The sequence below is a fragment of the Pseudophryne corroboree genome, chromosome 11 (genome assembly GCF_028390025.1).
Source record: "Pseudophryne corroboree isolate aPseCor3 chromosome 11, aPseCor3.hap2, whole genome shotgun sequence".
Taxonomy (NCBI): domain Eukaryota; kingdom Metazoa; phylum Chordata; class Amphibia; order Anura; family Myobatrachidae; genus Pseudophryne; species Pseudophryne corroboree.
This window is the reverse complement of record NC_086454.1, coordinates 289219736-289245922: the sequence shown is the minus strand read 5'-3', so window position 1 is coordinate 289245922 and position 26187 is coordinate 289219736. Positions and strand designations below refer to the sequence as shown.

Genomic DNA, 26187 nt, shown 5'->3' with positions numbered 1-26187 from the left:
CCTAGTGAAGTGATAAAGTGGAAGGTGATAAAGGACCAGCCAGTCAGCTCCTGTCATTTTTTAAACCCAACCTCTAACATGTCAGTTAGGATCTGATTGGCTGGTCCTTTATCACCTTCCACTTTATCACTTCACCAAACTTAATAAATCTGCCCCTGAGTGTCACTGACTCCAGTGATGCCCCTGAACCTGGGTCCGGGTAAACAGCCAATGGGACCTTACTGTACCTGGACACAGTGATTGTCAATGATGGGGTGGGGTCCAGTGGCTGGCCTTGTAATGCTCATTAGTCATATGGAACTGCTGAGACACTTTTCCATATACAGGTGCAGTGCCCTGTTAAACAAATAGTAGGATATCAGATTGTAAAATACAGTACATCATTGGTCTGCACAAGCATGGATCTTTGGCATACATAGGTGGATTGTTGCCGATGTATGCTGCAAATGTACATATTTACCCTTAGTACGTCAAGGAGAGAACCAGCTCTCTGCTTTGAGTACATGGCTCTCACAAATTAGAAATACATGTATGTGTACAGAAAGGAAACATGTCAAGAGATGCACTGTGCAAAAATATAAATGTCACATTGGGCAGCATGGATAATGTAATGAGTTTACTCCCTCAATCCAAAAAGAGTTATGGTAGACTTACCTTGGTTAGCCCTCTTTCTTCGAGGTTCATAGGGTCCACAAGGAGAACATCAGGGTTGTAGGTGGTGGATGAGAGTCTGGGCACCATACAGTTAAGCTTTTTGGCTTCCCGGAATGCTCGGCTCCTCTCCCCTATAGCCCCACCTCCATGCTCAGTCAGATTAGTTTTGTTAACAAGCCCAAAGATGGAAGTAGATAGCAGAGAAGAAAAATATTGTACACATAAGAACACATTCTCACAGACAGGAGAAAAGAACCAGTGACTAATGCCACAAAAACCCAGAGAAGTGAGGTGCATCAGGGTGGGCGCCCTGTGGACCCTATGAACCTTGAAGAAAGAAACTTGACAAAGGTAAGTCTACCATAACTCTTGTTTTCTTCTTCAGGATTCATAGGGCTCCACAGGGAGAACCGCGGGGATGTCCTATAGCAGTATTTTTAAGAGAGGGGAAGGCACCTGGGAGGGTAACAGAATCCTTCATCCAAAGAAAGCATCCTGGGATGCAAAGGTATCAAATGAGTAGAATTTTAGAAATGGGTGTAATGAAGAACACATAGCAGCCTTACATAATTGCTCAGGAGATGCCCCATGATGTGCCGCCCATGGGGGACCTGCACAACTAGTAGAATGGGAAGAAATTGACATTGGGACAGGCAAATCAGCTTGATTGAATGCTTGTGCAATAACCTTTCTAATCCACCTGGCCGGCATCTGTTTGTTAGCTGGCCAGCCACGCTTGTGAAATCCATAAAGTATGAATAGAGAGTCGGCTCTCCTGACAGAACTGGTTCGGTCTACAGTATGTAGATACATAAGGCACGTACTACCTCCAAAGACCGTTCTTTTACTAAAAGATCTGGTGAGACAAATGGCAGCACTATAATTTCCTGATTAAGGTGAAACCTAGAGACCACTTCAGGAAGTGTAGAACAGCCCTGTTATAATGAAAAATCAGGAAAGGTGGATGACAGGAGAGAGCTTCTAAGTCTGACATTCTCCTGGCAGAAGCAATAGCCAGCAAAAATATTGTCTTAGCCATCAGCCTTTTGAGGTCCACTGACTCAAAGGGTTCACAAGGGGGACCTTGAAGTGCCTCCAATACTACAGAAAGATCCCATGGAGCTACTGGGGGTACATATGGAGGTTGTACACGTATGCCCCCTTGAAAAAAAGTACATATTTCCGGTAGTGTAGCAATTTTTCTCTAAAACCATACTGATAGGGCAAAAATGTGTACTTTCAGAGAAGCAATGCATAAACCTAGATTCAATCCTCTATGAAGAAAAGCCAGTATTCTTGATACTTTAAATACAGTTGTATCGTAGCGCTTAGAAGCGCACCATGTGAAATAGGTATGCCATACTCTATAATATATATGTGCTGAAGCAGGCTTGCGTGCCTTAAGCATCATTTGAATTACAGAAGTTGAAAATCCTTTTGCTCTTAAAATGGATGATTCAAAAGCCACGCCGTCAAAGACAGATGGTTCATGTCCGGATGTAGACTTGGCCCTTGAAATAAAAGGTCCTGTAGCTGAGGAAGTTGAAGGGGTTGCTCTTCTGAAAGGCTCTGTAGATTGGAGAACCAGTGCCATCTGGGCCATGCTGGGGTTATCAGAATAAGGTTTTCTCCTTCTTGTTTGAATTTCCTTATTACCCTCAGCAGAAGGGATATTGGGGGAAATCTGTATGGTAGATCAAAAGTCCTTGTACTGCTAGAGCATCCACAAATGCTGTTTGCGGATACCGTGATCTGGATCCATATACTGGGACCTTGTGGTTGTGACATGATGCCATCAGATTCACGTCTGGCCTGTCCCACCTGTCCACTAGTAGTTGGAACACTTCTGGGTTCTCCACCCATTTGCTCATGGGCACATCCTGATGACTAAGGAAGTCTGCTTCCTAGTTGAGGAGGCCTGGTATGAACACTGCTTATATGGCCGGAAGATAACTTTCGGCCCACTTTAATGTTTTGGCTACCTCTTGCATTGCCCTTTTGCTGCGAGTGGCGCCTTGGTGATTGATATATGCCACTATTGTAGTGTTGTCGGATTGAATTTGCACAGTCCTGCCTTGGAGAATGCTGCATGCCAGTGTCAATGCTTTGTATACTGCCCTCAGTTCCAATACATTGATTGGTAAGTGAGACTCTGCCAGGCTCCCTCTCCCTTGAAATGAGAGTTGCTCGGTTACAGCTCCCCAACCGTGAAGGCTGGCATCTGTAGTGAGAAGAACCCAATTCGGGATCCAGAAGGGGTGACCCCTATCTAGGTAATTGCTGTGGAGCCACCAAGTTAATGATAGGGTAATCTCCGGAGTCAGAGTTATTATCTGCCGTTTGATCTGATGAGTCTGGCCATTCCATTTGGCTATAATCAACCTTTGTAAAGAGTTAAATTGGGCAAATTCTACCATGTTGAATGTAAATACCATCAGACCGAGGACTTTCATGGCTAAGTGAATTGACACCTGAGGATGGTGAAAGAACCACTGTATTTTGTCCCATAATTTTGATATTTTGTTCATTGGTAGAAAGAGTCATTGATTTTGAGAGTCTAGCAGGGCTCCCAGATGTACCATCCTTTGGGACGGTATGAGTGAGGACTTTTTGCAGTTGATAAGCCAACCATGACTTTGTAGGAAGGCCATCGTTGTTTGTAATTTGCTGTGCAATACCTCCTCTGAACTGGCCAGGAGCAGTATGTTGTCCAGATAAGGAAGTATACAGATTCTCTGATGATGCAGGTGTGCCGCCATGACTGCCATGACTTTTGTAAACATTCTGGGCGCTGTAGCCAGGCCAAATGGCACCACCTGGAACTGATAGTGTTGGTTTAGGATAGCAAACCTCAGGTATTGTTGACGTGACAGTGCAATAGGTATAAGCAGATATGCAACTTGTATGTCCAATGACACCATGAAATCTCCCGCCTCCACTGCTAGAACTATGGAGCATAGGGTTTCCATGCGAAACTTGGAAACTTTCACAAATCTGTTGAGAGATTTGAGATTGAGAATAGGTCTGTATGTCCCATTTGGCTTTGGTATAAGGAACAAGGCCGAATAATAGCCTCTTCCTTTTTGAGCCTGAGGAATTGGCACTATTACTCCTGACTGGAGGAGTGATTGAACCACTTTCTGTAGTATTCGAGACTTTTCTGTGTCTGATGGAAGGCTCGTGCTAAAATACTGCTGAGGGGGACGTCTTTTGAAAGAGATGGCGTACCCATGAGAGACTACCTCTTGCACCCAAGTGTCTGAAGTGGTCTTGTTTCAGGCTTGTGCGAAGTGAAGAAGTCATCTTCCCACCCTGAGGTCCCCCAGGGGGAGGCCCGCCCCATCAGGCTGTGGGTTTATCAGGTTTTGATGGGAGTTGTCTTGCTGCCTATGGCTGCTTAGTCTTGGGCTTAGTAGACTTTGAGGCATTTGATTACCTAGGAAACGCTTGTCCTTTTGTTTTTCCTTGTGGGCGAAAGGTACAAAATTTTGATCTTTTAGGCCATAGTGTAGAAGCTGAAGGGGGAAAAGCTGTTTTGGCAGCCCTAAGGACAGGCCCGGCACAGGTGTACAAAGGGTACACCTGTACCGGGCCCCAAGGTTCAGAGGGGCCCCAATGCCAGCCACATGATTTCAACTATAGATTGCGCCTTCCGGCGCAATACCAAGCACAAGCAATCTGCTGCCTCAGCGCAGCAGTAGTCATCAAAGAAGTCACGGCGGCGCCACTACTCGTGAAGCTACACCACGCCAGCCAGCCTGCCTATCTTGTTCCAGTGCCTACCTGCTACCACAGACAGAGGCCAGCTACACCTCCCGCTCACCACCGAGTTCACGGCTGCAGCAGCCGGAGCGCCCACTCCCTACCATAGAGACAAGGGGAGGCGGCGGAACAGTCTACCAGCCATAGACATGGAGATAGCGCCAGATCGTCGCCCTCATCATCAAAGTAGAGCCACCACCTATAAGGAGCAGGAACAAGAGATCTGTGCGGGATCAACATACGGGTCGGACGCCAGCTTGACAGAAAGCACCATCATCTGCTGCAATGCAGATGACCTCCCCACCCTGGAGACAGCAGCAGCATACACAGCAGCACTGCAGACACGGACTACATGAAGTTCACACTGACTCAGTGAAGATGATCAGTGTGGTAAGTGTATTTTTAGTTTAAATGCCATTCCAACCTGGGCACTTTTTTCTCTCCCTCTCCTCTCTCCTTCTCTCTCTGCGACTTCCACCCCTCTCTCCTCTCCCTATCCTCTCTCCCCCCTCTCTTTCCCTCTATTCCTCCCCCTCTCTCCCCTCCCTTTCATCTCTCTCACTCCCTCTCTCTGTGTCTCTTCCTTCCCTTTTCTCTCTCACCCCCTCTCCCCCTCCCTTTCCTCTCTTACTCCTTCTCCCTCCTGTCTAAGTCCCTCACTTTCTCTCTGTCCCCTCTCCCTCTCTCCACTCCTTTCCTCTCTCACACTCCCTCCCTCTCTCTCCACCCTCTTTCTCCCCCTCTCTTCCCTCCCTTTCTTCTCTTTCAGGGCAGAATGTATTAAAATACATCGCCGCCCACCGCAGCGATGCTAATTGCATTTGTATTAACGTTTGCAATTAACATCGCGATGCGGTGACGGAGGCCCCCCGCTATACCTGTGAGGTGGTGTGGGGGGGGGGGGTCTCCGTCACCTCCCTGGGCTCTCCCTCCCCTCCCTGGCCGTGAAGCAGGCAGAAGGCTGTCCCAGGCGTCTCCTCCCTGCAGCCAGAAGGACCTCCGGCTGTGGTGCTAGGGGAAGGAGGAGTTTAGCTTCCGAGACCAGGGCTGCCTGGACTGAGATATGCCGGGGGCAGGGGGGGCAGCGTCAGCATGGTTGCGGGATGTGGTGGCAAGAAGCCGATATGCTTCTATAGGGTATCGCCATCATACCCTCAGGAACAAAAACACGGCGGCTGGGGGTTAGTACATATGAAAATGTGGTAAAACCCCCAAAAATGGGGGTTTTACCACATTTTCCCTTTTGTACATCCCGCCCTCACTTCCTTTCTCTTTCGTCTCTCTCCTCTCTCCCTCCCCCTTCCTCCGCTCCCTCCCTTTTTGCTCTCTCCCTCTCTCTCTCTCTCTTCCCTCCCCAATTTCTGTCCCCTACCCTTCCTCTCTCACTCTTCCCTCTCTTACTCAGTCCTTCTCTCTCCCTTCTTTCTCTACACTCTCTTCTCTCTCTCTCCCTGTCTTTCCTCTCTCCCACTCTCTGTCCCCTCACCTTCTCTCTCTCTTCCCTCTCTTTTCTCTCTCACTCACACCCTTTCCCCCTCTTTCTGTACTCTCCTCCCTTTCTCCTCCCTCCCTCACTCCCCCCCTTCTTTCTCTACCCTCTCTCTTTCCCCCTCTCTCTCTCCCTTTCTTTATGCAGTAGGAAGAGAAGGCAGCTGCTTCATATTCAGTGGTACAGCCCTAGGGATATGTTTAATAGAGCGTCAGATTCTATTCGCAATGGGACTTAATGCGTGGCTGCAGCTCTGCTGTGAGCTATTCAGTTACTGAAGCTACCCCGTGTAGTGAGCCCACGACACAGGGTAATTCCATAGCTCTGGGGGCTTTAACAAGGAGCTATGAGTTAACATGCGTGAACTGTGGGCTTACAGCACGTGGAAATTGGCAAGTAATTGAACAGCTTCAGGCGTCAAAACCGGGAGCTGCAGCCATGCTACAGCCATGGTTAATTGAATCTGCCCCAAAGTGTAAGTGAATGCCACATGGCTCGTGAATTTGCACCTGTTATTTGTCCTGCTTCTACCCGGTCTGTGGTGTAAAATTAACATTTGGTACTTAGGTGTTACATGTATTGGCACACACAGGGAAAGGATATGTGGATGTGGGGGTCGAGGGTAGTGGGCTTGGGGATGGGGCTCATAAGAAATCAGTGTACCCGGCCCCAAGGTTTCTGTTGCCGGCACTGGCTAAGGATGCTGCTATTTTGTTTAGTTCTTCTCCAAACAGAACATCTCCCATGAAGGGTAGTACTTCCAAAGTTTTCTTGGAGTCTAAATCCACTTTCCAAGAGCGTAACCAAATAATGCATCTTGCAAGCACTAATGTTGCCGACGCTTTTGCTGTCAACACACCAGCATCATATAGTGCTTCCCCAATGTAAGAAGTCGCTTTCTTGATACAATTCAACTATATTCTGCACTCTTCTGATATAACTAGAGGCAGTTCCTCCTCTATTGCCTGCAACCAAGATTCAATAGCTTTTGCTGCCCATGAGGCTTCTATTGTAGGCCTATTTACAGCACCCGTTAGTGAAAAGATAGACTTGAGGCAATTTTCAATGCGTCTATCTGTGGGTTTCTTTAAAGGTAGTGACAGGTAAGTAGATGTCTTTACCAAACATGTGATATGAGAGGAGACGCTTAGACAGAGGAAACTTTTTGTCGGTGGTTTTCCAAGGTTCCTGTCTATTTTCCATCAGATGGTTAGAATGTAGAAATTCTGATTTGATTATTTTCTGTCCTTTAAATACATCAGTTTTCTTAGTAACAGCTGCAGGTTCATCCACAGCTAGCTGAAGGATTTGTTTGATTGCATCTATTAATGCTGGTACATCTACAGTAATAGAAACATCATCCACTGGTACACATGAATCCATGACAGAGAGAATATTCTTTTCACCCTCCTCCTCAGATGACTCATTGATATAACAGTGGACTGAGAGGAAGATGTAGTATTTCTAGTAAATCTAGAATGTTGTTTGTTCCCTGGCAGCATCTTTTGTAAAACTACAGATGTCTGTGCCAGACTTTGAACTGAACTCGCCAGAGTTTCCACTCAGGGTGGATTTATCTGGGGCTGGTACTGGCATAGGGGGCGCCCATGGCAGGTGTAAGTCTATCCACCAGAGTACCCAATAATTGTGTAAAGGAAGCCCAGGAAGGTTCCTGTGTAGTTACAGGAGATGTTGACTGACTAGGAGGTGTATAACAATTAACACATATCCCATTTTGTACAACATCTTGTGCAGATAACCCCACACAGCACATTGTACGTGAAAGCAATAATGGGTTTCTGACTGTTTGCAACCTTTTGCCTTGTTAGACATAACTGTAATATTTGTGTCGCATTCACACACTTTCATGGCAACAGTAACTGTATAGTATAGTGTAGTGTGTGACAAAAGTCCGCAATTTAGCTGCTGCTCAGAATAACCCTGAAAGCAACTGTCTCACAGGGTATAAAGAAAAGTTATAGCTATATAGCTATATAGATAGATAGATAGATAGATAGATAGATAGATAGATAGATAGATAGATAGATAGATAGATATTAGTAGAAAAAAAAGATAAATCAGACAGCATAACTGGCACAAGTCATATACTTAGCAGCTAAATACACAACAATATAACTGCAATGAGCACTTGAAGCAACTACTCAGCCTGTTTTTGAAAGCAGGTAGGATATAAGTATTTGTAAAAACCTGACTCCTTGGAGACATTTTTACAAGGAGGCTGAGCACAGCGTTCCTGGAGACTGTGCTTGCTGCATGCTGAAGATGGCTTCCCTGGTCTCTGAGGGAAAGAGAGAGTGTTGTTTACAGCTCAAGGGTGGGAAATCTGCAGTAGACTGACACCCAAAGCTGGGGGAGGGGCTACAGGTTAAGTGCCGCCTCCCCTTGCTGGTCTTCCACCCAAGGTACTAAAGGCCTTTATACATTTAGTATATACACTAAAACCTGTGCCTTATATGCTCTGGTGGTCTAATGGAATCCCTGACTGAAGCCAGTGTCCATGCCAGCGCCGCGGTCCGTCTCCCGGGACACGCGGCGGACCACGATTTAAATGTGGGTCCTTTAAGATTGGACCTTCTTACCTGCCCCCATATGCCAGCCATGCAGTCCTGGAGTCCCCACAGTGAGCGGTGCTAGACACGGTGTGCGGCCCCGCCGCAAGTACCCGTCTTGGCATTGGCCGTGTGTGAGTTTCGGGGGTGAGGGAGCTGTAGCACAGAAGTCTGCAAACTTACAGCGCTGACAAGCTCAGGAGAAAAAGGAACAAAAACTTTTGCTATAGCAGCCCCTCTAAAGGTGCATCCCAGCTTCCAACTGGCACCAACAAAAAACTGACCTGCCTGAGCATGGAGGCGGGGTTATAGCTGAGAGGAGTCGAGCATTCTGGGAAGCCAGAAAGCTTAACTGTTTGGTGCCAGGACTCTCATCCACCACCTACAACTCCGATGTTCTCCCTGTGGAGCCCTATGAATCCCGAAAAAGAAATATACTGGTAGGTTAATTGGCTCCAAACTAAATTAACTCTAGTGTGTATGTGGTAGAGACTCCACTGGGGCTGGGACTTATGTGAATGGCTAAATATTCCCTGTGATGCACTGCGGAATATGTGTGCGCTATATAAATAACTGGTAATATTAAAGTCAAACTTGCAATCACGTCAGAACCACTCATTTTACAAAGCGACATTTGTTTCTTTAAAAAAAAAAAATCCTTTGCAGTTTAGGGGTCTTTTTACTAAGCCTTAGATGGAGATATAGTGGACGGAGATCAGGGGCTAGATGTATCATCGCTTGGAGAGTGATAAAATAGAGGGTGAAAAAGCACCAGCCAATCAGCTCCTAACTCCCATGTCACAGGCTGTGTTTGAAAAATGTCAGTTAGGAGCTGATTGGCTGGTACTTTTCCACTCTCCATTTTATCACTTTCCAAGCGATGATGCATCTGGCCCAATGTACCAGCCAATCAGCTCCTAACTGCCATGTCACAGGCTGGGTTTGAAAACTGGTATTTTATCTCCAGCCACTTTACCTCCATCCAAGGCTTAGTAAATAGACACCTTATGGCTTAAACTAATCATACAAGAGATGGGACACTGAGTTGTTATTACATGTGGCTCCTTTGTTTGTTTAAGGCTTTATTTTACAATGAGCGTAGAGGGCTAACAAATGCACTTCTTCATCAAAGTGTCCCACTGGAAGTACACAGCAAGAGCTGACCTACAGTTCTAAGCAGGTGCAAGACAGTAGCTAGTACTTTTACTGTGTGTAAAATAGCCATATATGCAAATACTTAGGGGCTAATTCAGCACTGACCACTCAAGCAATCCCCTGTGCAGTTCCCTACTATCGGGAAACAGCGCAGGGACAGTTCTGCGCATCAGCAGAGCAGGTCCTGCTCGTGGCTCGCAATTTAACAACAGCCTCTGCCTGACTGATAGGCAGAGGCGTTTGGGGGCGGAGACGGCTAGTGTGTCTGGAAAAGGGGGTACAGTATATCTCCACGCTTTCCGGGAGTGGTGAGGCCAAGGTCTTCATCTCTGATGCAGATTTCTTGGCCTCGCAAGGTCCCCTGCGACAGCCAGCTTGAGTAAGCTGAGGCTTACTCAGCTGGCAGTTTGCAAGGAACATCGCAACCATTGGTCGCAGTGTTGACCCCAGGCTGTGACGCGCTTGCAGTGTTGGGATTGCAAATGCAGCAAGGAGGTTTTTAACAACTTCTACAGCATTTGAATTACTATGGATTGCTGCCTGCAAACAGCTTTACAAATGCGTTCCATGCTGAATGAGGGCCTTAGACCTGGTTTAATACATTTGGGGTATTTCTATTTGTTTGTAATTTGTACACCTCATTATATTGACATAATATGAATAAACGTTACGTTCTAGAAATGATGTAATTACCTAGCCCCATATATATGAGTTTTGAGTCTCCGGCTTTTTGTGTGTGCATACCCAATTAAAGCTCAGTGTTTGTCTTATGTGGCATGCCTGTGTACTTATACAATTAAAATACCTGAAAAAACATAGGAACCAAAGCTCAAAGTGCAGGTCTGGATATCAAAGGGGAACTTGAAGATGTTCATATCACAAGAACTAACAATCTGTAGTGGCATTGCATTAATGATTCTCCCAAAACTCGTAATTGTCAAGTACTGAAGGAGTGGAATGCTGTTGCCAGTTTCTGTCCTGGATAAGGAAAAATACAGAACGCTGTCAGATAGTAAACACTCTATGGAAAACCTAATGTGGGGTTTGGGGATAGGCAGGTAATGGGTATAGTTTATTTTAAAAATGTTTCTTGATACACGACACAGGGAGAGATGTATCAAGCCTTCTAAAAAGTGAGCAAGTGTAGCTTCTACCTGTCATTCTAAGGCATGTACATTATAAATGTTAGCCTGGGGTGTCACTGGGGTCAGTGATAAATGGTGAGCTTAAAAGTCCACCTGCATGTGGTGCCATAGACACGCTCGTAAAGGGGGCATGGCCTCCATGAAAGGTGATTACCTTGATCGGGCACGTGTTAAACCAGACACACATGCACCTTCGGCATATGTAGGAAAATACGTGCACAGGAAAAATACACTTCTGTCTCAAACATGATAGTACTTACACAAGAAGTACTCCAGGCATGCCAGCATGGGCTGACTGGGCAGGGGGGCAGGGTGCCATCTGACTCCCCCTTCCCCAGCCCATGCAATTTAAGTGTTCCAGGGAAACCTGACTTCAGATTCCCTGTAAAAAGCTGGGCCGCTTGCTTGAGTCTACCCCACAGGCTGAGAGTTGCCAGACAGCGCCTGCATGCCAGTGAGTATATGTGCACCTGACGGAACCATAGGACGCACAAGCATTTGGTTGTATGCGTTAGTGGAAATAGCATTCCCATGTTTGTACGCAACCTAATAAAATAATCAATCATTTTTATGTTGTGTACAGTGTACACATAGGATGATGCCGTCAGATACACAACAGCGAACAAAGTATTTTTATTTATTAAAAGGAAGTTTCATTTACCTAATAAAAAATGTCAGCACTTTATTTACCCCAGCAGCACCTGTTTAGGGCAACCTAAGGAGCTGTCTGACTGCTGGCCAACCTGTCCCCTCGTCCCTCTCTGGCATCTTCCGTTAGTCACATACCATACGGACGCTCTCTGCTCTGAAAACAATGATGCCAGTGCATAAAGTATTAGGGTGGCAGACGATAGATCGACAGACAATAGGTCAACAAGTACAAAATGTCCACAAGGTCAAAAGGTCAACAAGTACAAAATGTTCACAAGGTCAAAAGGTGGATAGGTTCAAAAGGTCGATATGACAATGGTTGACACACATATGGTCGACACAATTTTTGTTTTCAATCATTGCTTAATTTACTATCCATGTCACCATCTATTACCTTTAGTAACTTTGTGGTGAACGAAGCGAGCCCCCTTGAATGAAGTGTGGAAAGCAAAGCGTGCCCAGTGCCCACGAGGGTACACATTTCTACATATATGATTAAACTAGTGATGTGCACCAGACATTTTTCGGGTTTTGTGTTTTGGTTTTGGATTCGGTTCCGCGGCCGTGTTTTGGATTCGGACGCGTTTTGGCAAAACCTCCCTGAAAATTTTTTGTCGGATTCGGTAGTGTTTTGGATTCGGGTGTTTTTTTACAAAAAAACCCTCAAAAACAGCTTAAATCATAGAATTTGGGGGTCATTTTGATCCCATAGTATTATTAACCTCAATAACCATAATTTCCACTCATTTGCAGTCTATTCTGAACACCTCACAATATTATTTTTAGTCCTAAAATTTGCACCGAGGTCGCTGGATGACTAAGCTAAGCGACCCAAGTGGCCGACACAAACACCTGGCCCATCTAGGAGTGGCACTGCAGTATCAGACAGGATGGCAGATATAAAAAATATTCCCCAAACAGCACATGATGCAAAGAAAAAAAGAGGTGCACCAAGGTCGCTGGATGGCTAAGCTAAGCAACACAAGTGGCCGACACAAACACCTGGCCCATCTAGGAGTGGCACTGCAGTATCAGACAGGATGGCAGATATAAAAAATATTCCCCAAACAGCACATGATGCAAAGAAAAAAAGAGGTGCACCAAGGTCGCTGGATGGCTAAGCTAAGCAACACAAGTGGCCGACACAAACACCTGGCCCATCTAGGAGTGGCACTGCAGTGTCAGACAGGATGGCAGATTTAAAAAATAGTCCCCAAATAGCACATGATTCAAAGAAAAAAAAGAGGTGCACCAAGGTCGCTGGATGGCTAAGCTAAGCGACACAAGTGGCCAACACAAACACCTGGCCCATCTAGGAGTGGCACTGCAGTGTCAGACAGGATGGCAGATTTGAAAAAATAGTCCCCAAACAGCACTTGATGCAAAGAAAAAAAGAGGTGCAATGAGGTAGCTGTGTGACTAAGCTAAGCGACCCAAGTGGCTGACACAAACACCTGGCCCATCTAGGAGTGGCACTGCAGTGTCAGATAGGATGGCAGATTTAAAAAATAGTCCCCAAACAGCACACGATGCAAAGAAAAAAAGAGGTGCACCAAGGTCGCTGGATGGCTAAGCTAAGCGACACAAGTGGCCGACACAAACACCTGGCCCATCTAGGAGTGGCACTGCAGTTTTCTAGCGAGAGGATGAGTGCTTCCATTCTCATGTGAATCTGAACCACTAGCCATGAACATAAGCCTGGGCCTCAGCCGTTCCTTGCCACTCCGTGTCGTAAATGGCATATTGGCAAGTTTACGCTTCTCATCAGACGCTTTTAATTTTGATTTTTGGGTCATTTAATGAACTTTTGTAGTATACTTGACGACACAGAGGTAGAGCAGTGGACTACTGTACCGTACTACTATATATTATATACTGGTGGTCAGCAAAATTATGCACTGTCCTCCTACTATATATACTGCGCACAACAACTAAAATGCACCACAGGTATGGATGGATAGTATACTTGACGACACAGAGGTAGGTAGAGCAGTGGCCTACTGTACCATACTGCTATATATTATATACTGGTGGTCAGCAAAATTATGCACTGTCCTCCTACTATATATACTGCACAAAACTTAAATGCACCACAGGTATGGATGGATAGTATACTTGGCGACACAGAGGTAGGTAGAGCAGTGGACTACTGTACCGTACTGATATAATACTGGTGGTCACTGGTCAGCAAAATTCTGCACTGTCCTCCTACTATATACTACAATGCAGCACAGATACGGAGCGTTTTTCAGGCAGAGAACGTATAATACTGGTGGTCACTGGTCAGCAAAACTCTGCACTGTACTCCTACTATATAATACTGGTGGTCCCCAGTCCCCACAATAACGCACACTGAGCACAGATATTTGCAGCACACTGAGCACAGATATTTGCAGCACACTGAGCACAGATATTTGCAGCACACTGAACACAACTGAGAGAACGCTGCACGTACTCTCCCTATTATCTCCAATGCACGAGTGAAAATGGCGGCGACGCGCGGCTCCTTATATAGAATAAGAATCTCGCGAGAATCCGACAGCGGGATGATGACGTTCGGGCGCGCTCGGGTTAACCGAGCAAGGCGGGAGGATCCAAGTCTGCTCGGAACCGTGTAAAATGGGTGAAGTTCGGGGGGGGTTCAGATTCCGAGGAACCGAACCCGCTCATCTCTACATTAAACAGACAAAATGTACCTGTCGACCTTTTGTACAGTCTACCTTTTTCATATTGACCTTTTGACCCTGTCGACTTTTTGTACCTGTCAACCTATTGGCTGTCGGCCATATGGTGTCTAGCTACTAATATAAGTTAAGCGCTACTCGTACACTAACATTTACGATTTTGCACAGGGCGCTTCCTCAGATATTTCTAGCTTGACAAGGTGCGTGGAGACGGCTCCTGGGTGTGGGGAACAGGCGTGAGCCGTGATGTGCACACGGTGGATATATGGCAGAATAAACACAAAAAACCCTGCTGAAATCAGCATGCTGGGCTGGTTCTTCATAGACTTGTATTGGTGGATCATGCACAAGACTGATCACCTACTTACCCATCATTACCAATAGACCTATTCATTTTACATATTCCTTGTATCACACTTACATTTCATAGATGAAGAGGTCAGGTAACCAAAAATTAGAATTAGGGATTAAAAGTTGCTGAATTCCACAGAAATCGTCCGGATTCCAGGATATAAAATCGTTTTCCCAAGCCTGCAATTTAAAATTCAGAGTGGATAATTACTATATGCTGTTTAATTACAAATGTTTACTTATTTTTTTCTTGAGCTAATATAATCACATGTGAAAGTAATAAATTAGTTTTATGAAATGACTTCCATTATCATTACAGTCTGAGCCCCTGAGTGCTGCCATTATGTTTTCCCTCAATGTGATTCCACCTCCCTTTGCCAGAACTGTGAGGTTCCATTTTCCGGACCCCTTATGTCAGGGGTACTCATAGGGCCGTAACTAGTGCTGTGCCAGTGGTGCCTTGCACACAGCGCATATGCACTGCGGGTGCAGAACAGCCGGCAGTACGCACTCAGCCGCACCACCACCGCAGTGTTATTGTCCGTGCGGGCGATGCTTGGTAGTTGCAGTAGCCAGCTACCTCTCACATAGGTAGCCGGGCAGCTTCCCATCCCTCATTAGGTTCTGCCCCACCTGACTTCCTGTTCTGTGTCTGCAGCATGTGAAGAGCCGCAGCTTTGGAGCTGGAGGAGTCAGCTGCTGTAAAGTGTACCGGAGGCAACTGTAAGTATAACCCCCCTCCCCCCCCCCACCCCCCCCACATACACACAAACACACTGCCCTACTTTGTGATACCTACTGTAAATACATACTTTGGGCCGGGGGGTGGTGGTGGTGGGGGTTTTGGTTGGTTCACTAGAGAGGCAGGTTAGCTCCAGCCACCCCCCCAAGTCTTAGACCTAGCTGCCCCCCCCCCCCCTTCCCAAGTCTTGGACCTAGCTGCCACCCCAGGTGGGTTAGGGGAAGGATAAAATAATTACCCCATCTCCTGTTGGCATTCTCATTGCCTGGATGCCGGCGTCGATCATGTGACCGCTAGCATCCAGACCGCCGAGATAATGTATCACAGCCCTTTGAATGGTATAATCGTAATTGCTATATTCTATTAAGATGGCCAGGTATAATAATTAAGCTGATAATATTTATTTATTTATTAACAGTTTCTTATATAGCGCAGCAAATTCCGTTGTGCTATACAACTAAAAAGAACAAAAATATAACAAAACTGGGTAATAACAAACAGTCATAGGGGTATATGCAATTCCGGGCGAATTGCGGCACTTATTCGCCCGTTTTTAAATTCGACACAATTCGACCATTGAATTCCGGCAGGTGGGTGCCGCAATTCGACATATTCAATAAAAAACGGATTCGACAGTCCCGCTGTCGAAAAACGGGCCAATTGACGGATTTTGATTTGATTTTTAAAAATAAAAAAAAAAAACGGTAAAAAAACCCTCAAAAAATTGCGTGGGGTCCCCCCTCCTAAGCATAACCAGCCTCGGGCTCTTTGAGCCGGTCCTGGTTGCCAGAATACAGGGAAAAAAATGACAGGGGATCCCCCGTATTTTAACAACCAGCACCAGGCTCTGTGCCTGGTCCTGGTGCAAAACATACGGGGGACAAAAAGAGTAGGGGTCCCCCGTATTTTTTGTACCAGCACCGGGCTCCACTAGCTGGACAGATAATGCCACAGCCGGGGGACACTTTTATACCGCTCCCTGCGGCCGTGGCATTAAATACCCAACTAGTCACCCCTGGCCGGGGTACCCTGGAGGAGTGGGGACCCCTTCAATCAAGGGGTCCCCCCCAGCCACCCAAGGGCCAGGGGTGAAGCCCGAGGCTGTCCCCCCCATCCAAGGGCTGCGGATGGGGGGCTGATAGCCATGTGTAAAAATGAAAGAATATTGTTTTTTGCAGAAGAACTACAAGTCCCAGCAAGCCTCCCCCGCAAGCTGGTACTTGGAGAACCACAAGTACCAGCATGCGGGGGGAAACGGGCCCGCTGGTACCTGTAGTTCTTCTGCAAAAAAAATAGCCAAATTAAAACAGGACACGCACACCGTGAAAATACAACTTTATTTCACACATGCCGACACATACATACTTACCTATGTTGACACACCGACTGCCACGTCTCCAATGTCGACGAATCCGGGGTACCTGAAAATAAACTTAATACTCACCTTAATCCAGTGTCCTGTGATATTTGTAATCCATGTACTTGGCAAAACAAAAAAACGCATTTACCCGATCCACACGGACTGAAAGGGGTCCCATGTTTACACATGGGACCCCTTTCCCCGAATGCAGAGACCCCCCGTGACTGCTGTCACAGAAGGTCCCTTCAGCCAATCAGGGGCATAACTAGATATATTATAGGCCCCAAGGCACAGGTTTGTAAGGGCCCCCATGTATTTGGCAAAAGTGAAAAATTATTTCTATAACACATATAACAGTGACAGGGATTGTAGGCCCCCTCTCAGCTCTGGGCCCCATAGGAGCTGCACACCCTGCACCTATGGTAGCTACGCCCTTGTATACAATGTAAATTCAGAATATCACAACAACTATACAAATACTTACAAGATGCAAACACATAATTATTTACAATGCAAAGTGACATCGCAAAATACATTTATATTTATTATAATTATTTAGGGTAGAAATTGATACATCCAACCACACATCGCATGCATATCTGCTTTTTTTTTAACGCCATATGCATGATGATTTTGGCAAAGGACAGCTCTCCCGGTAAAAGCTGTCCTTTGACGATAGACGGAATTCTAGGTTTAGGACCCAGGAGTCTTTCTGCGCATGTGTTGAGTGACACATATGCTGCAGGAGTTGCTGGGAGGGATCTGACTGGATCCATCTCAGGGGGAAATATGGAAAGAAACAAATAACCTACTAGAGGATACACCAGCTAAAGATGGCATTGCACACTGCGTCCAAGCTCCGGAATGTATTGTGTTCCAGAGCTTGGTGCATATGCGGTAAAAGTCCAAACCTCCGAAGACGACATTTTCCCAGGTTTGGCAGTTTTTTTAGGTTTGCTGCATCCTGCCCTTAAAGTCCAATGTTATAGGTGGCTATAGTTTGCAAATGGCAATGGCCTTTTATGTTGTACACTTACTTCATCCAATAAATATTATACGATGTGATATTTATTACACCTTGGCCCTCATTCCGAGTTGATCGCTCGCTGCCGATTTTCGCAGCGCAGCGATCAGATGAAGAATTGGCATTTATGCGCATGCGCATGTTACGCAGCCCGCATGCGCTAAGTACTTTCACACAAAACTTTGTAGTTTTACACCAGGTCGAGCGACGCTTTTCAGTCGCTCGAGTGTTCATTGTCTGATTGACAGGAAGTGGGTGTTTCTCGGCGGCAACTCAGCGTTTTCAGGGAGTGTGCTAAAAAACGCAGGCGTGCCAGGTAAAAACGCAGGAGTGGCTGGAGAAACGGGGGAGTGGCTGGCCGAACGCTGGGCGTGTTTGTGACGTCAAACCAGGAACTAAACAGACTGCAGTCACCGCAAGGTAGGAGTAAGTATCGAGCCACTCTGAAACTGAATGGAATTTTTTAGTAGCAGAACTGCTAACCTTTCGATTGCACTTCTGCTAAGAAAAGATACACTCCCAGAGGGCGGCGGCTTAGCGTTTGCACTGCTGCTAAAAGCAGCTAGCGAGCGATCAACTCGGAATGAGGGCCCTTATGTGCAGTTTCTGTTTCTGTACCTACAACGGAACATGTACAGTTTTTTGCATTCTAACAAAGGGGGTCATTCCGAGTTGTTCGCTCGCTAGCTGCTTTTAGCAGCATTGCATACGCTAGGCCGCCGCCCTCTGGGAGTGTATCTTAGTTTAGCAGAATAGCGAACGAAAGATTAGCAGAATTGCTACTAAATAATTCTTTGCAGTTTCTGAGTAGCTCCAGACCTACTCACAGATTGCAATCAGCTCGGTCCATTTAGTTCCTGGTTTGACGTCACAAACACGCCCTGCGTTCGGCCAGCCACTCCCCCGTTTCTCCAGACACTCCCGCGTTTTCCCCTGACACGCCTGCGTTTTTTAGCACACTCCCGGAAAACGCTCAGTTACCTCCCAGAAACTCCCCTTTCCTGTCAATCATTTACCGATCAGCAGTGCGTCTGAAAAGCGCCGCAGGATCCACAGCAAAACTGCTAAGTTTTCAGTTAAATAACTAAGCGCATGCGCCCTGCGTGCGTTGCGCATGCGCAATTAGCAACAAATCGCAGCATAGTGAAAATCGGCAACAAGCAAACAACTCGGAATGACCCCAATACACCTACCAAAAAATAACATTAAAAAATGAAGTTCACAGTTTATTAGTAGAAATGAGTATAATCACTGTATAATTCGGTCTTACAAAAGAAGCAGATAGTTTTCAGTGTGGCTATGTTCCAGCAATACCATTCTCGGGCCCTGATTTATCTGTACCACGCCACGAATGCTGTGCTGCACTACTGTGCTGATACTGAGTCAGACAGACCAGGTCCTGCTTAATCTGCACCACCCCACGAAGGCTGTGCTGACCCCCAGCTGATACTGAGTCAGACAGACCGGGCCCTGCTTTATCTGTACTACTCCATGAATTCTGTGCTGCACTCCTGATTGATACTGAGTCAGACAGACCGGGCCCTGCTTTATCTGTACTACTCCATGAAGGCTGTGCTGCACCCCCAGCTGATACTGAGTCAGACAGACCGGGCCCTGCTTTATCTGTACTACTCCATGAAGGCTGTGCTGACCCCCAGCTGATACTGAGTCAGACAGACCGGGCCCTGCTTTATCTGTACTACTCCATGAATTCTGTGCTGCACTCCTGATTGATACTGAGTCAGACAGACCGGGCCCTGCTTTATCTGTACTACTCCATGAAGGCTGTGCTGCACTCCTGATTGATACTGAGTCAGACAGACCGGGCCCTGCTTAATCTGCACCACCCCACGAAGGCTGTGCTGACCCCCAGCTGATACTGAGTCAGACAGACCGGGCCCTGCTTTATCTGTACTACTCCATGAATTCTGTGCTGCACTCCTGATTGATACTGAGTCAGACAGACCGGGCCCTGCTTTATCTGTACTACTCCATGAAGGCTGTGCTGCACCCCCAGCTGATACTGAGTCAGACAGACCGGGCCCTGCTTTATCTGTACTACTCCATGAATTCTGTGCTGCACTCCTGATTGATACTGAGTCAGACAGACCGGGCCCTGCTTAATCTGCACCACCCCACGAAGGCTGTGCTGACCCCCAGCTGATACTGAGTCAGACAGACCGGGCCCTGCTTTATCTGTACTACTCCATGAATTCTGTGCTGCACTCCTGATTGATACTGAGTCAGACAGACCGGGCCCTGCTTTATCTGTACTACTCCATGAAGGCTGTGCTGCACCCCCAGCTGATACTGAGTCAGACAGACCGGGCCCTGCTTTATCTGTACTACTCCATGAATTCTGTGCTGCACTCCTGATTGATACTGAGTCAGACAGACCGGGCCCTGCTTAATCTGCACCACCCCACGAAGGCTGTGCTGACCCCCAGCTGATACTGAGTCAGACAGACCGGGCCCTGCTTTATCTGTACTACTCCATGAATTCTGTGCTGCACTCCTGATTGATACTGAGTCAGACAGACCGGGCCCTGCTTTATCTGTACTACTCCATGAATTCTGTGCTGCACTCCTGATTGATACTGAGTCAGACAGACCGGGCCCTGCTTTATCTGTACTACTCCATGAAGGCTGTGCTGCACCCCCAGCTGATACTGAGTCAGACAGACTGGGTCCTGCTTTATCTGTACTACTCCATGAATTCTGTGCTGCACTCCTGATTGATACTGAGTCAGACAGACCGGGCCCTGCTTTATCTGTACTACTCCATGAAGGCTGTGCTGCACCCACAGCTGATACTGAGTCAGACAGACTGGGTCCTGCTTTCTCTGTACCACCCGATGAAGGCTGTGCTACACTCCCGGCTGATACTGAGTCAGACAGACTGGGTCCTTCTTTCTCTGTACCACCCGATGAATGCCGTTCTGCACAACCAGCTGATACTGAGTCTGACAGACCAGGCCGACATGTCTGTAGGGCCTATAAGGCGCCCATAATTTTATTGCGATTGACATAAACACTTCTTTAAGCTAGCTTATCACTAAAATAACGACACACACTAAAATAACGACACGGACACGGTTAGCTGTAGTTAAAGGTCAGACGATATTTATTGATCGCTGACCTGTTCTTTAAACTATAATTGTAATTGAATTGATTTTATATTGGAGGATGGCAAAGGACAAGTCGCTACCAGACACCAGCTCCAGTCCCTTGGATGAAATCCAACCACCAAGGAGGGGAGTACCCAAACCCCGCCTCCTCCCTGCATAACCCGCATTGTGCAGGACTCACCACTCTTTTCTCTGGCAAACGTTCGGTTCCCGCAGGGGAACGTCTAAATGTCCAACTGCAAGGTAAGGACACACCTGCCGTCCTTCTAAAGAGGGTGCCCCACAATGACCACTAATGCCCATCTGACCGCTGGTTGGTAGCAACTTCCCGCCACAAAGGTTTAACAAACCGCCCCGCCATCCAAACCAATAAAAACCAAGAAAACAAGAAAGCTAACTGAAAGGACCAAAACCCCAGGTAAGAAAAACCTACAACACTCCAGCCGGAGAAGACGAACCCCTTCCTCCTTGTCGAAACTGCGGCTGCCGCAGTACGGGTAGCGGATGTCTGACCACCTAAAAGCCATACCCAGAACATCAGCTGTCCTACGCGCCAAGTAATGCCCTGCCGCCCTAAAAGGTAAGAGTGGCCAAACCAGCCATTCCTGTTCAAACCATCGACGGCTGCAAAAGAAAAACACCCTAAAACCATCACACTGACATACATCAAATAGGAAAACCAAGTGACAAAAAAGACCGAATTAACCCAAGTGAAGGAGAAAACTCAAAAAACCTCCCGTGGACCTTTGATGAGCCAATTGTAATTAGGCCCCCTCGGAGGAAAATTTAAAAATTCACTTCACACCCTCGATTCCTGAACGCTACCCGTTCAAAAACCGACGGGTAAACACGTTTTTGGGTTAGCGCAACAGGCGCAACTAAACATTATCAACATGCAAAGGCTTATAGTAAGCATCCCTCCACGGAGCACCTCCTGAATAGCTGCCGTGGAGGACCCTGTGGCTGCCGCACGGTAGCCACCCCCATCCGCAAGGCATAGGACCTAAAAAGTATACCTCCAATGGCCCACCTCCTGAATAGCCGCCGTGGAGGAACCTGTGGCTTCCGCATGGTAGCCACCCCCATCCGTATGGAATAGGACCTAAGAAGTATACCTCCAACGGACCACCCCTTGAATAGCTGCCGAGGGGGACCCTATGGCTGCCGCACGGCAGCCACCCCCATCCTCAAGGAATAGGACCTAAAAAGTATACCTCCAGTGGACCCCCTCCTGAATAGCTGCCGCGGAGGACCCAGTGGCTGCCGGATGGTAGCCACCCCCATCCGCAAGGAATAGGACCTAAGAAGTATACCCCCAACGCCCCAGCTCCTGGACCGCTGCCGTGGGGGACCCTGTGACTGCCGCACAGCAGCCACCCCAATCCGCAAGGAATAGGACCTATAAGGAGTAAGCCTCCAACGCCCCAGCTCCTGAACAGCCGCCGTGGAGGACCCTGTGGCTGCCCATGGCAGACTCCCCAATCCGCAAGGAACAGGACCTAAGAAGTATACCTCCAACGGCCCAGCACCGGAACAGCTGCCGAGGGGGACCCTGTGGCTGCCGCATGGTAGCCTCCTCAATCCGCCAGGAACAGGACCTGCAAGAAGCATACCCCCAACGACCCTGCTCCTGAACCGCTGCCGCGGAGGACCCTGTGGCTGCCGCATGGTCAGCCGCCCCAGTCCGCCAGGAATAGGACCTATAATAAGCACACCCCCAACAGCCCTGCTCCTGAACAGCTGCCGAGGAGGACCCCGTGGCTGCCACAAGGTAGCCACCCCAATCCGCAAGGAATAGGCCCTAAGACGTACATCTCCAACGTCCCAGCCCCTGCATAGCTGCTGTGGAGGCCCCTGTGGCAGCCTCCCCCATCCGCAAGGAATAGGACCTAAGAAGTATAGCCGCCAACGGGCCAGCTCCTGAACAGCAGCCGAGGAGGACCCTGTGGCTGCCGCATGGTAGCCACCCCAATCCGCAAGGAATAGGACCTAAGAAGTATACCCCCAACGGCCCAGCTCCTGAATAGCTGCTGTGGAGGCCCCTGTGGCTGCCGCACGGCAGCCTCCCCCATCCGCAAGGAATAGGACCCAAGAAGTATATCGCCAACGGGCCAGCTCCTGAACAGCTGCCGTGGCGGACCCTGTGGCCGCCGCATGGTCAGCCGCCCCATTCCGCAAGGAATGGGTACCGAACCCAAACACAGCTGCAACACTGTACCTTAGTGAGAGGACCAGCGAGCGCCTGTATCAGCAACTGGTCGCCCTCCCGGAGGCCCATCTATACTCATGCGCCAGGTGCAGCGGGCAGACACCCACCACCTCCTGGGCCTCCAAGGACACCCAGCGACCCCCAGCTGCTTGATCCGATTTGGATCACACCATCCTGCAGAGCAACCGACCACCCTGCAACCCGCGTCACAGAGAAAGGTCCCGGAATCCCGAAATGCCTGCTGCTCGTCACCCTTCGCTTACCCGCAAAACCCAGAAGAAAGCTAAAGCAAAGGCTAATCTCAAACAGGGCCACCACCAACACCGACTCGGCGACAGGAGGCAGCACACCCAGCAATTACGCCAAAAGTTGCCACGTAGCAGGCCTACGGGTATCCGCGGGGTGCACCCTAGCCCAACCCTTAAGCGCTCATGAAAGGGGGCGAAAGACCAGTCGGGGTCCACCAGCTCGTGCAGCCCAGAACAGTAGGAAATGTCCGCAAGGGCAGGATACCGGGCAGCCTAGGACCGACCTCCCAGATAACGCTCGAACACGAAAACCATCAAACCGTCTACCAGGGACTCACTCGCTGTAGCCCACCTACCGAAAGAACACCCGGACGCAGCCGACGCCCCAAACGAGGAAGGAGCCAATGCGTGCCTAGTCCGAGTAGCCAACCCGCCTGGACAATCCGCCCGACAGAAGACGGGCATGAGAAAACCTTATGACGCCACCCCCGACCCCCACTCACGGCACTCATCAAACTGCAAAGAGACAAAGTATCCGCCAACCCATTCCGACTCGGGAGCGGGATGTTAAAACTGCATCACCAGCAGCCAAGCAGATGTCGCAACAGCCGCAAAGCCTGGGGGGACCGTAAGGAACAAGGAGGAGGAGGCCCAAAAAACCTCCCCGCAAAAAAATATAGGAATGAAGATCAAATCCACCAACACATCTCTGATACCGCGGGAAGGGAAACTGCGGTACGCTACCCGGCCGACCCCGCAGGGGCCCTTAGGTATCTTGCAAACTATGCCACCCCTGGGGATAAACCTGCTCGCAAAAGGGGAGGAGCTAACAACAACTGCACCGGCTTAAACCGCATTTCGCGTTCCCCCAGCAGTCGTTAATAAAACCCCAAAACTGTCGGTACCTTGTCAGTGGGGAGGCGACAGCAACCCGCAATTGTGCCCAGCGCCAACCCCTGAAACCTCCAGCAACCGGTAGGGCCCTAGCCGCGTACCGGGGGCAACGGGATCCCTCAGGACCCTGAACAAAAACCTGGCAACCTACGGAAGGATAGCTGCAAACAAATGCCTCCCAGACCCATGAAGAGAAAATAGTCCCTGTAGCGATAAACACCGAAGGGGCCGGATGCGGACAGAACGCGCCAACGCAAGAAGGTGCAGAATTTCTCAAAAAAGGTACATGAGACAGAAAACCCCAGGGGCACCAACCCGTCAGCATAAAACAGGTCCCTAATCGAGGCCCGAAAAATTGAAGGTAATAGGGACGCAGGGGAAGCGGCGAAAACACGACCCAACGCATAAGTTAACCAAAAAGGAGGTACCCGGCCCATATTCACGAAACAAAACGCAGAGTCTCTAAAAGACTAATACTCACCCCGCACGCGGTCTCGGAAATGGAGCATGAAAAGAAAAACCCCATGAAGATACGACAAATGTAGGCTAAGGCGGCACTAGCCCGGGTTCCCTGGCACCAACCCCACCGGGAAAAAGCACAAGACGGGAAGAGAAAATGGCACCGGGCCCACCCTAGCCCCAAGCCTGTTCTGTGACCACCCTCCGCCGGACCTGATGCGCGAAAGCGTGAGCGGACTTACAACACCCGCTCGTGGCTGGGGCACCGTCACTGGACGGGAGACAGGCCTCCCAAATTTGCACGAGTGATGAAAACGGGAGTGGACCTATGGTGTTCTAGCCCCTGCCATAAGCGAAACCCCCCCCCCCTCGAAGGAGCGCAAAACAGAAACGCCAACTGCGATGGGCCTGCGGTCTGGAACCCCACTATGCGGTCCAGCCTGCCGGGTGACCCCCAAACACAACCCTTTAAAATTTCAATTCACCAAGAGAATGACTTTACCCCCCGAACACGATGGACTTCACGTCGTAATCATCCCAAGCGCAAACCTCGGATTTAAATTGCGTGCTCTGACACAAATACTGCACCATGCGGGGATATTCGGCAGGTCACGACCCGGTGCAACCAGCCGTAAAATCCAAAGACCGTAAATGCCCTCTCCCCCCCCGCGCGCCCTCTCCGCGAACCGCAGGGGGGAGCGGAGGGAACAGTAGCCGTCGGCGCCTTCCCATTCCGAGACGCCTAACGCCCCGCGCCACACAATGAGCAGAGCCCACCAACGCGGGCGCCAAGAAGAACCAGAGGAACACTACAGAGGTTAAAAGGAATACTGTAACAATAAGGAAAACAACCGCATGCTCACCGATGTCTGAAGGACCTGGAACACCATCAGCCGCCTCCACCGCTACCGACCACGGCGGTGCGTCTTCCGCTGCATCCCACCTCGGCCTCCGGATCCTCCGCGCCGAAACCCTGACTCCCACGGACCCGTCGACACCTGCGCAGACAAAACAGAGGGGACAGCAAGCGCAGGAAGCGCCTGTGCTTCGGCCACGCAACAGGAGGCACAGGTGGGAGGGGCAAGTCGCACACCGCAAACCGGAGGGAGGCGGGACAGCGGGACGAGGCGTGGGGCCCCCCGCACGGCAGGGAGAAATAAGTGGCAGAAGGGCAGCCATGACCCACGGGGCGTCCCCAATCGTGTGGTACGAGAGCCATGGGGAGGGGGGATAACCCGCACCCAGGAAAAAACATAGGAGGAACGGTGGGAGGGGGCCAGGCGGTGGAACGATGCCGCCGGAGACCCTGCACCGACACCACCCGCACCGTACAAACCTTTACATACGGGGGTCCCTGCCAGCCGGGAACGGGGAGGGCGGAGGACAGAACAGCCCGACCTGAGAAACGGGTGGGGGGCAACACGCAAGAAAAACCCAGACGAGCCCAGCGGCCGGGGCCCGGCAAGGGGGACTGCCCTGCAAACCCGCGGTAACACGGACGAAAACCGCCCAAAAAACCCAGGGCGCCCCGGCCATCAGACCATCCCGAACCCAGTGAGGTACCCCCCCCCAAAAAATGGAAAAATATAAATAAATAAATTAAAATTAAATTCATAAAACACCAGCCCCCCCCACGAGGGGGGGAGGGGGCACCCGGACAGC

General features: G+C 49.0%; 1 protein-coding gene across 1 annotated transcript in view; it reads right to left on the bottom strand.

Annotated features, from left to right (window-relative positions):
* The window catches only part of LOC134970177 (5-hydroxytryptamine receptor 3A-like), a 54927-nt gene that overhangs the window by 16647 nt on the left and 12093 nt on the right, over positions 1-26187 (bottom strand). Inside the window, exons 4-5 of the mRNA XM_063946196.1 lie at positions 14532-14641; positions 10436-10608 (exon numbers count right to left, since the gene is read on the bottom strand). Of these exons, the coding sequence (XP_063802266.1) occupies positions 10436-10608; positions 14532-14641 (283 nt within the window). The remainder of the gene's footprint in view (positions 1-10435; positions 10609-14531; positions 14642-26187) is intronic.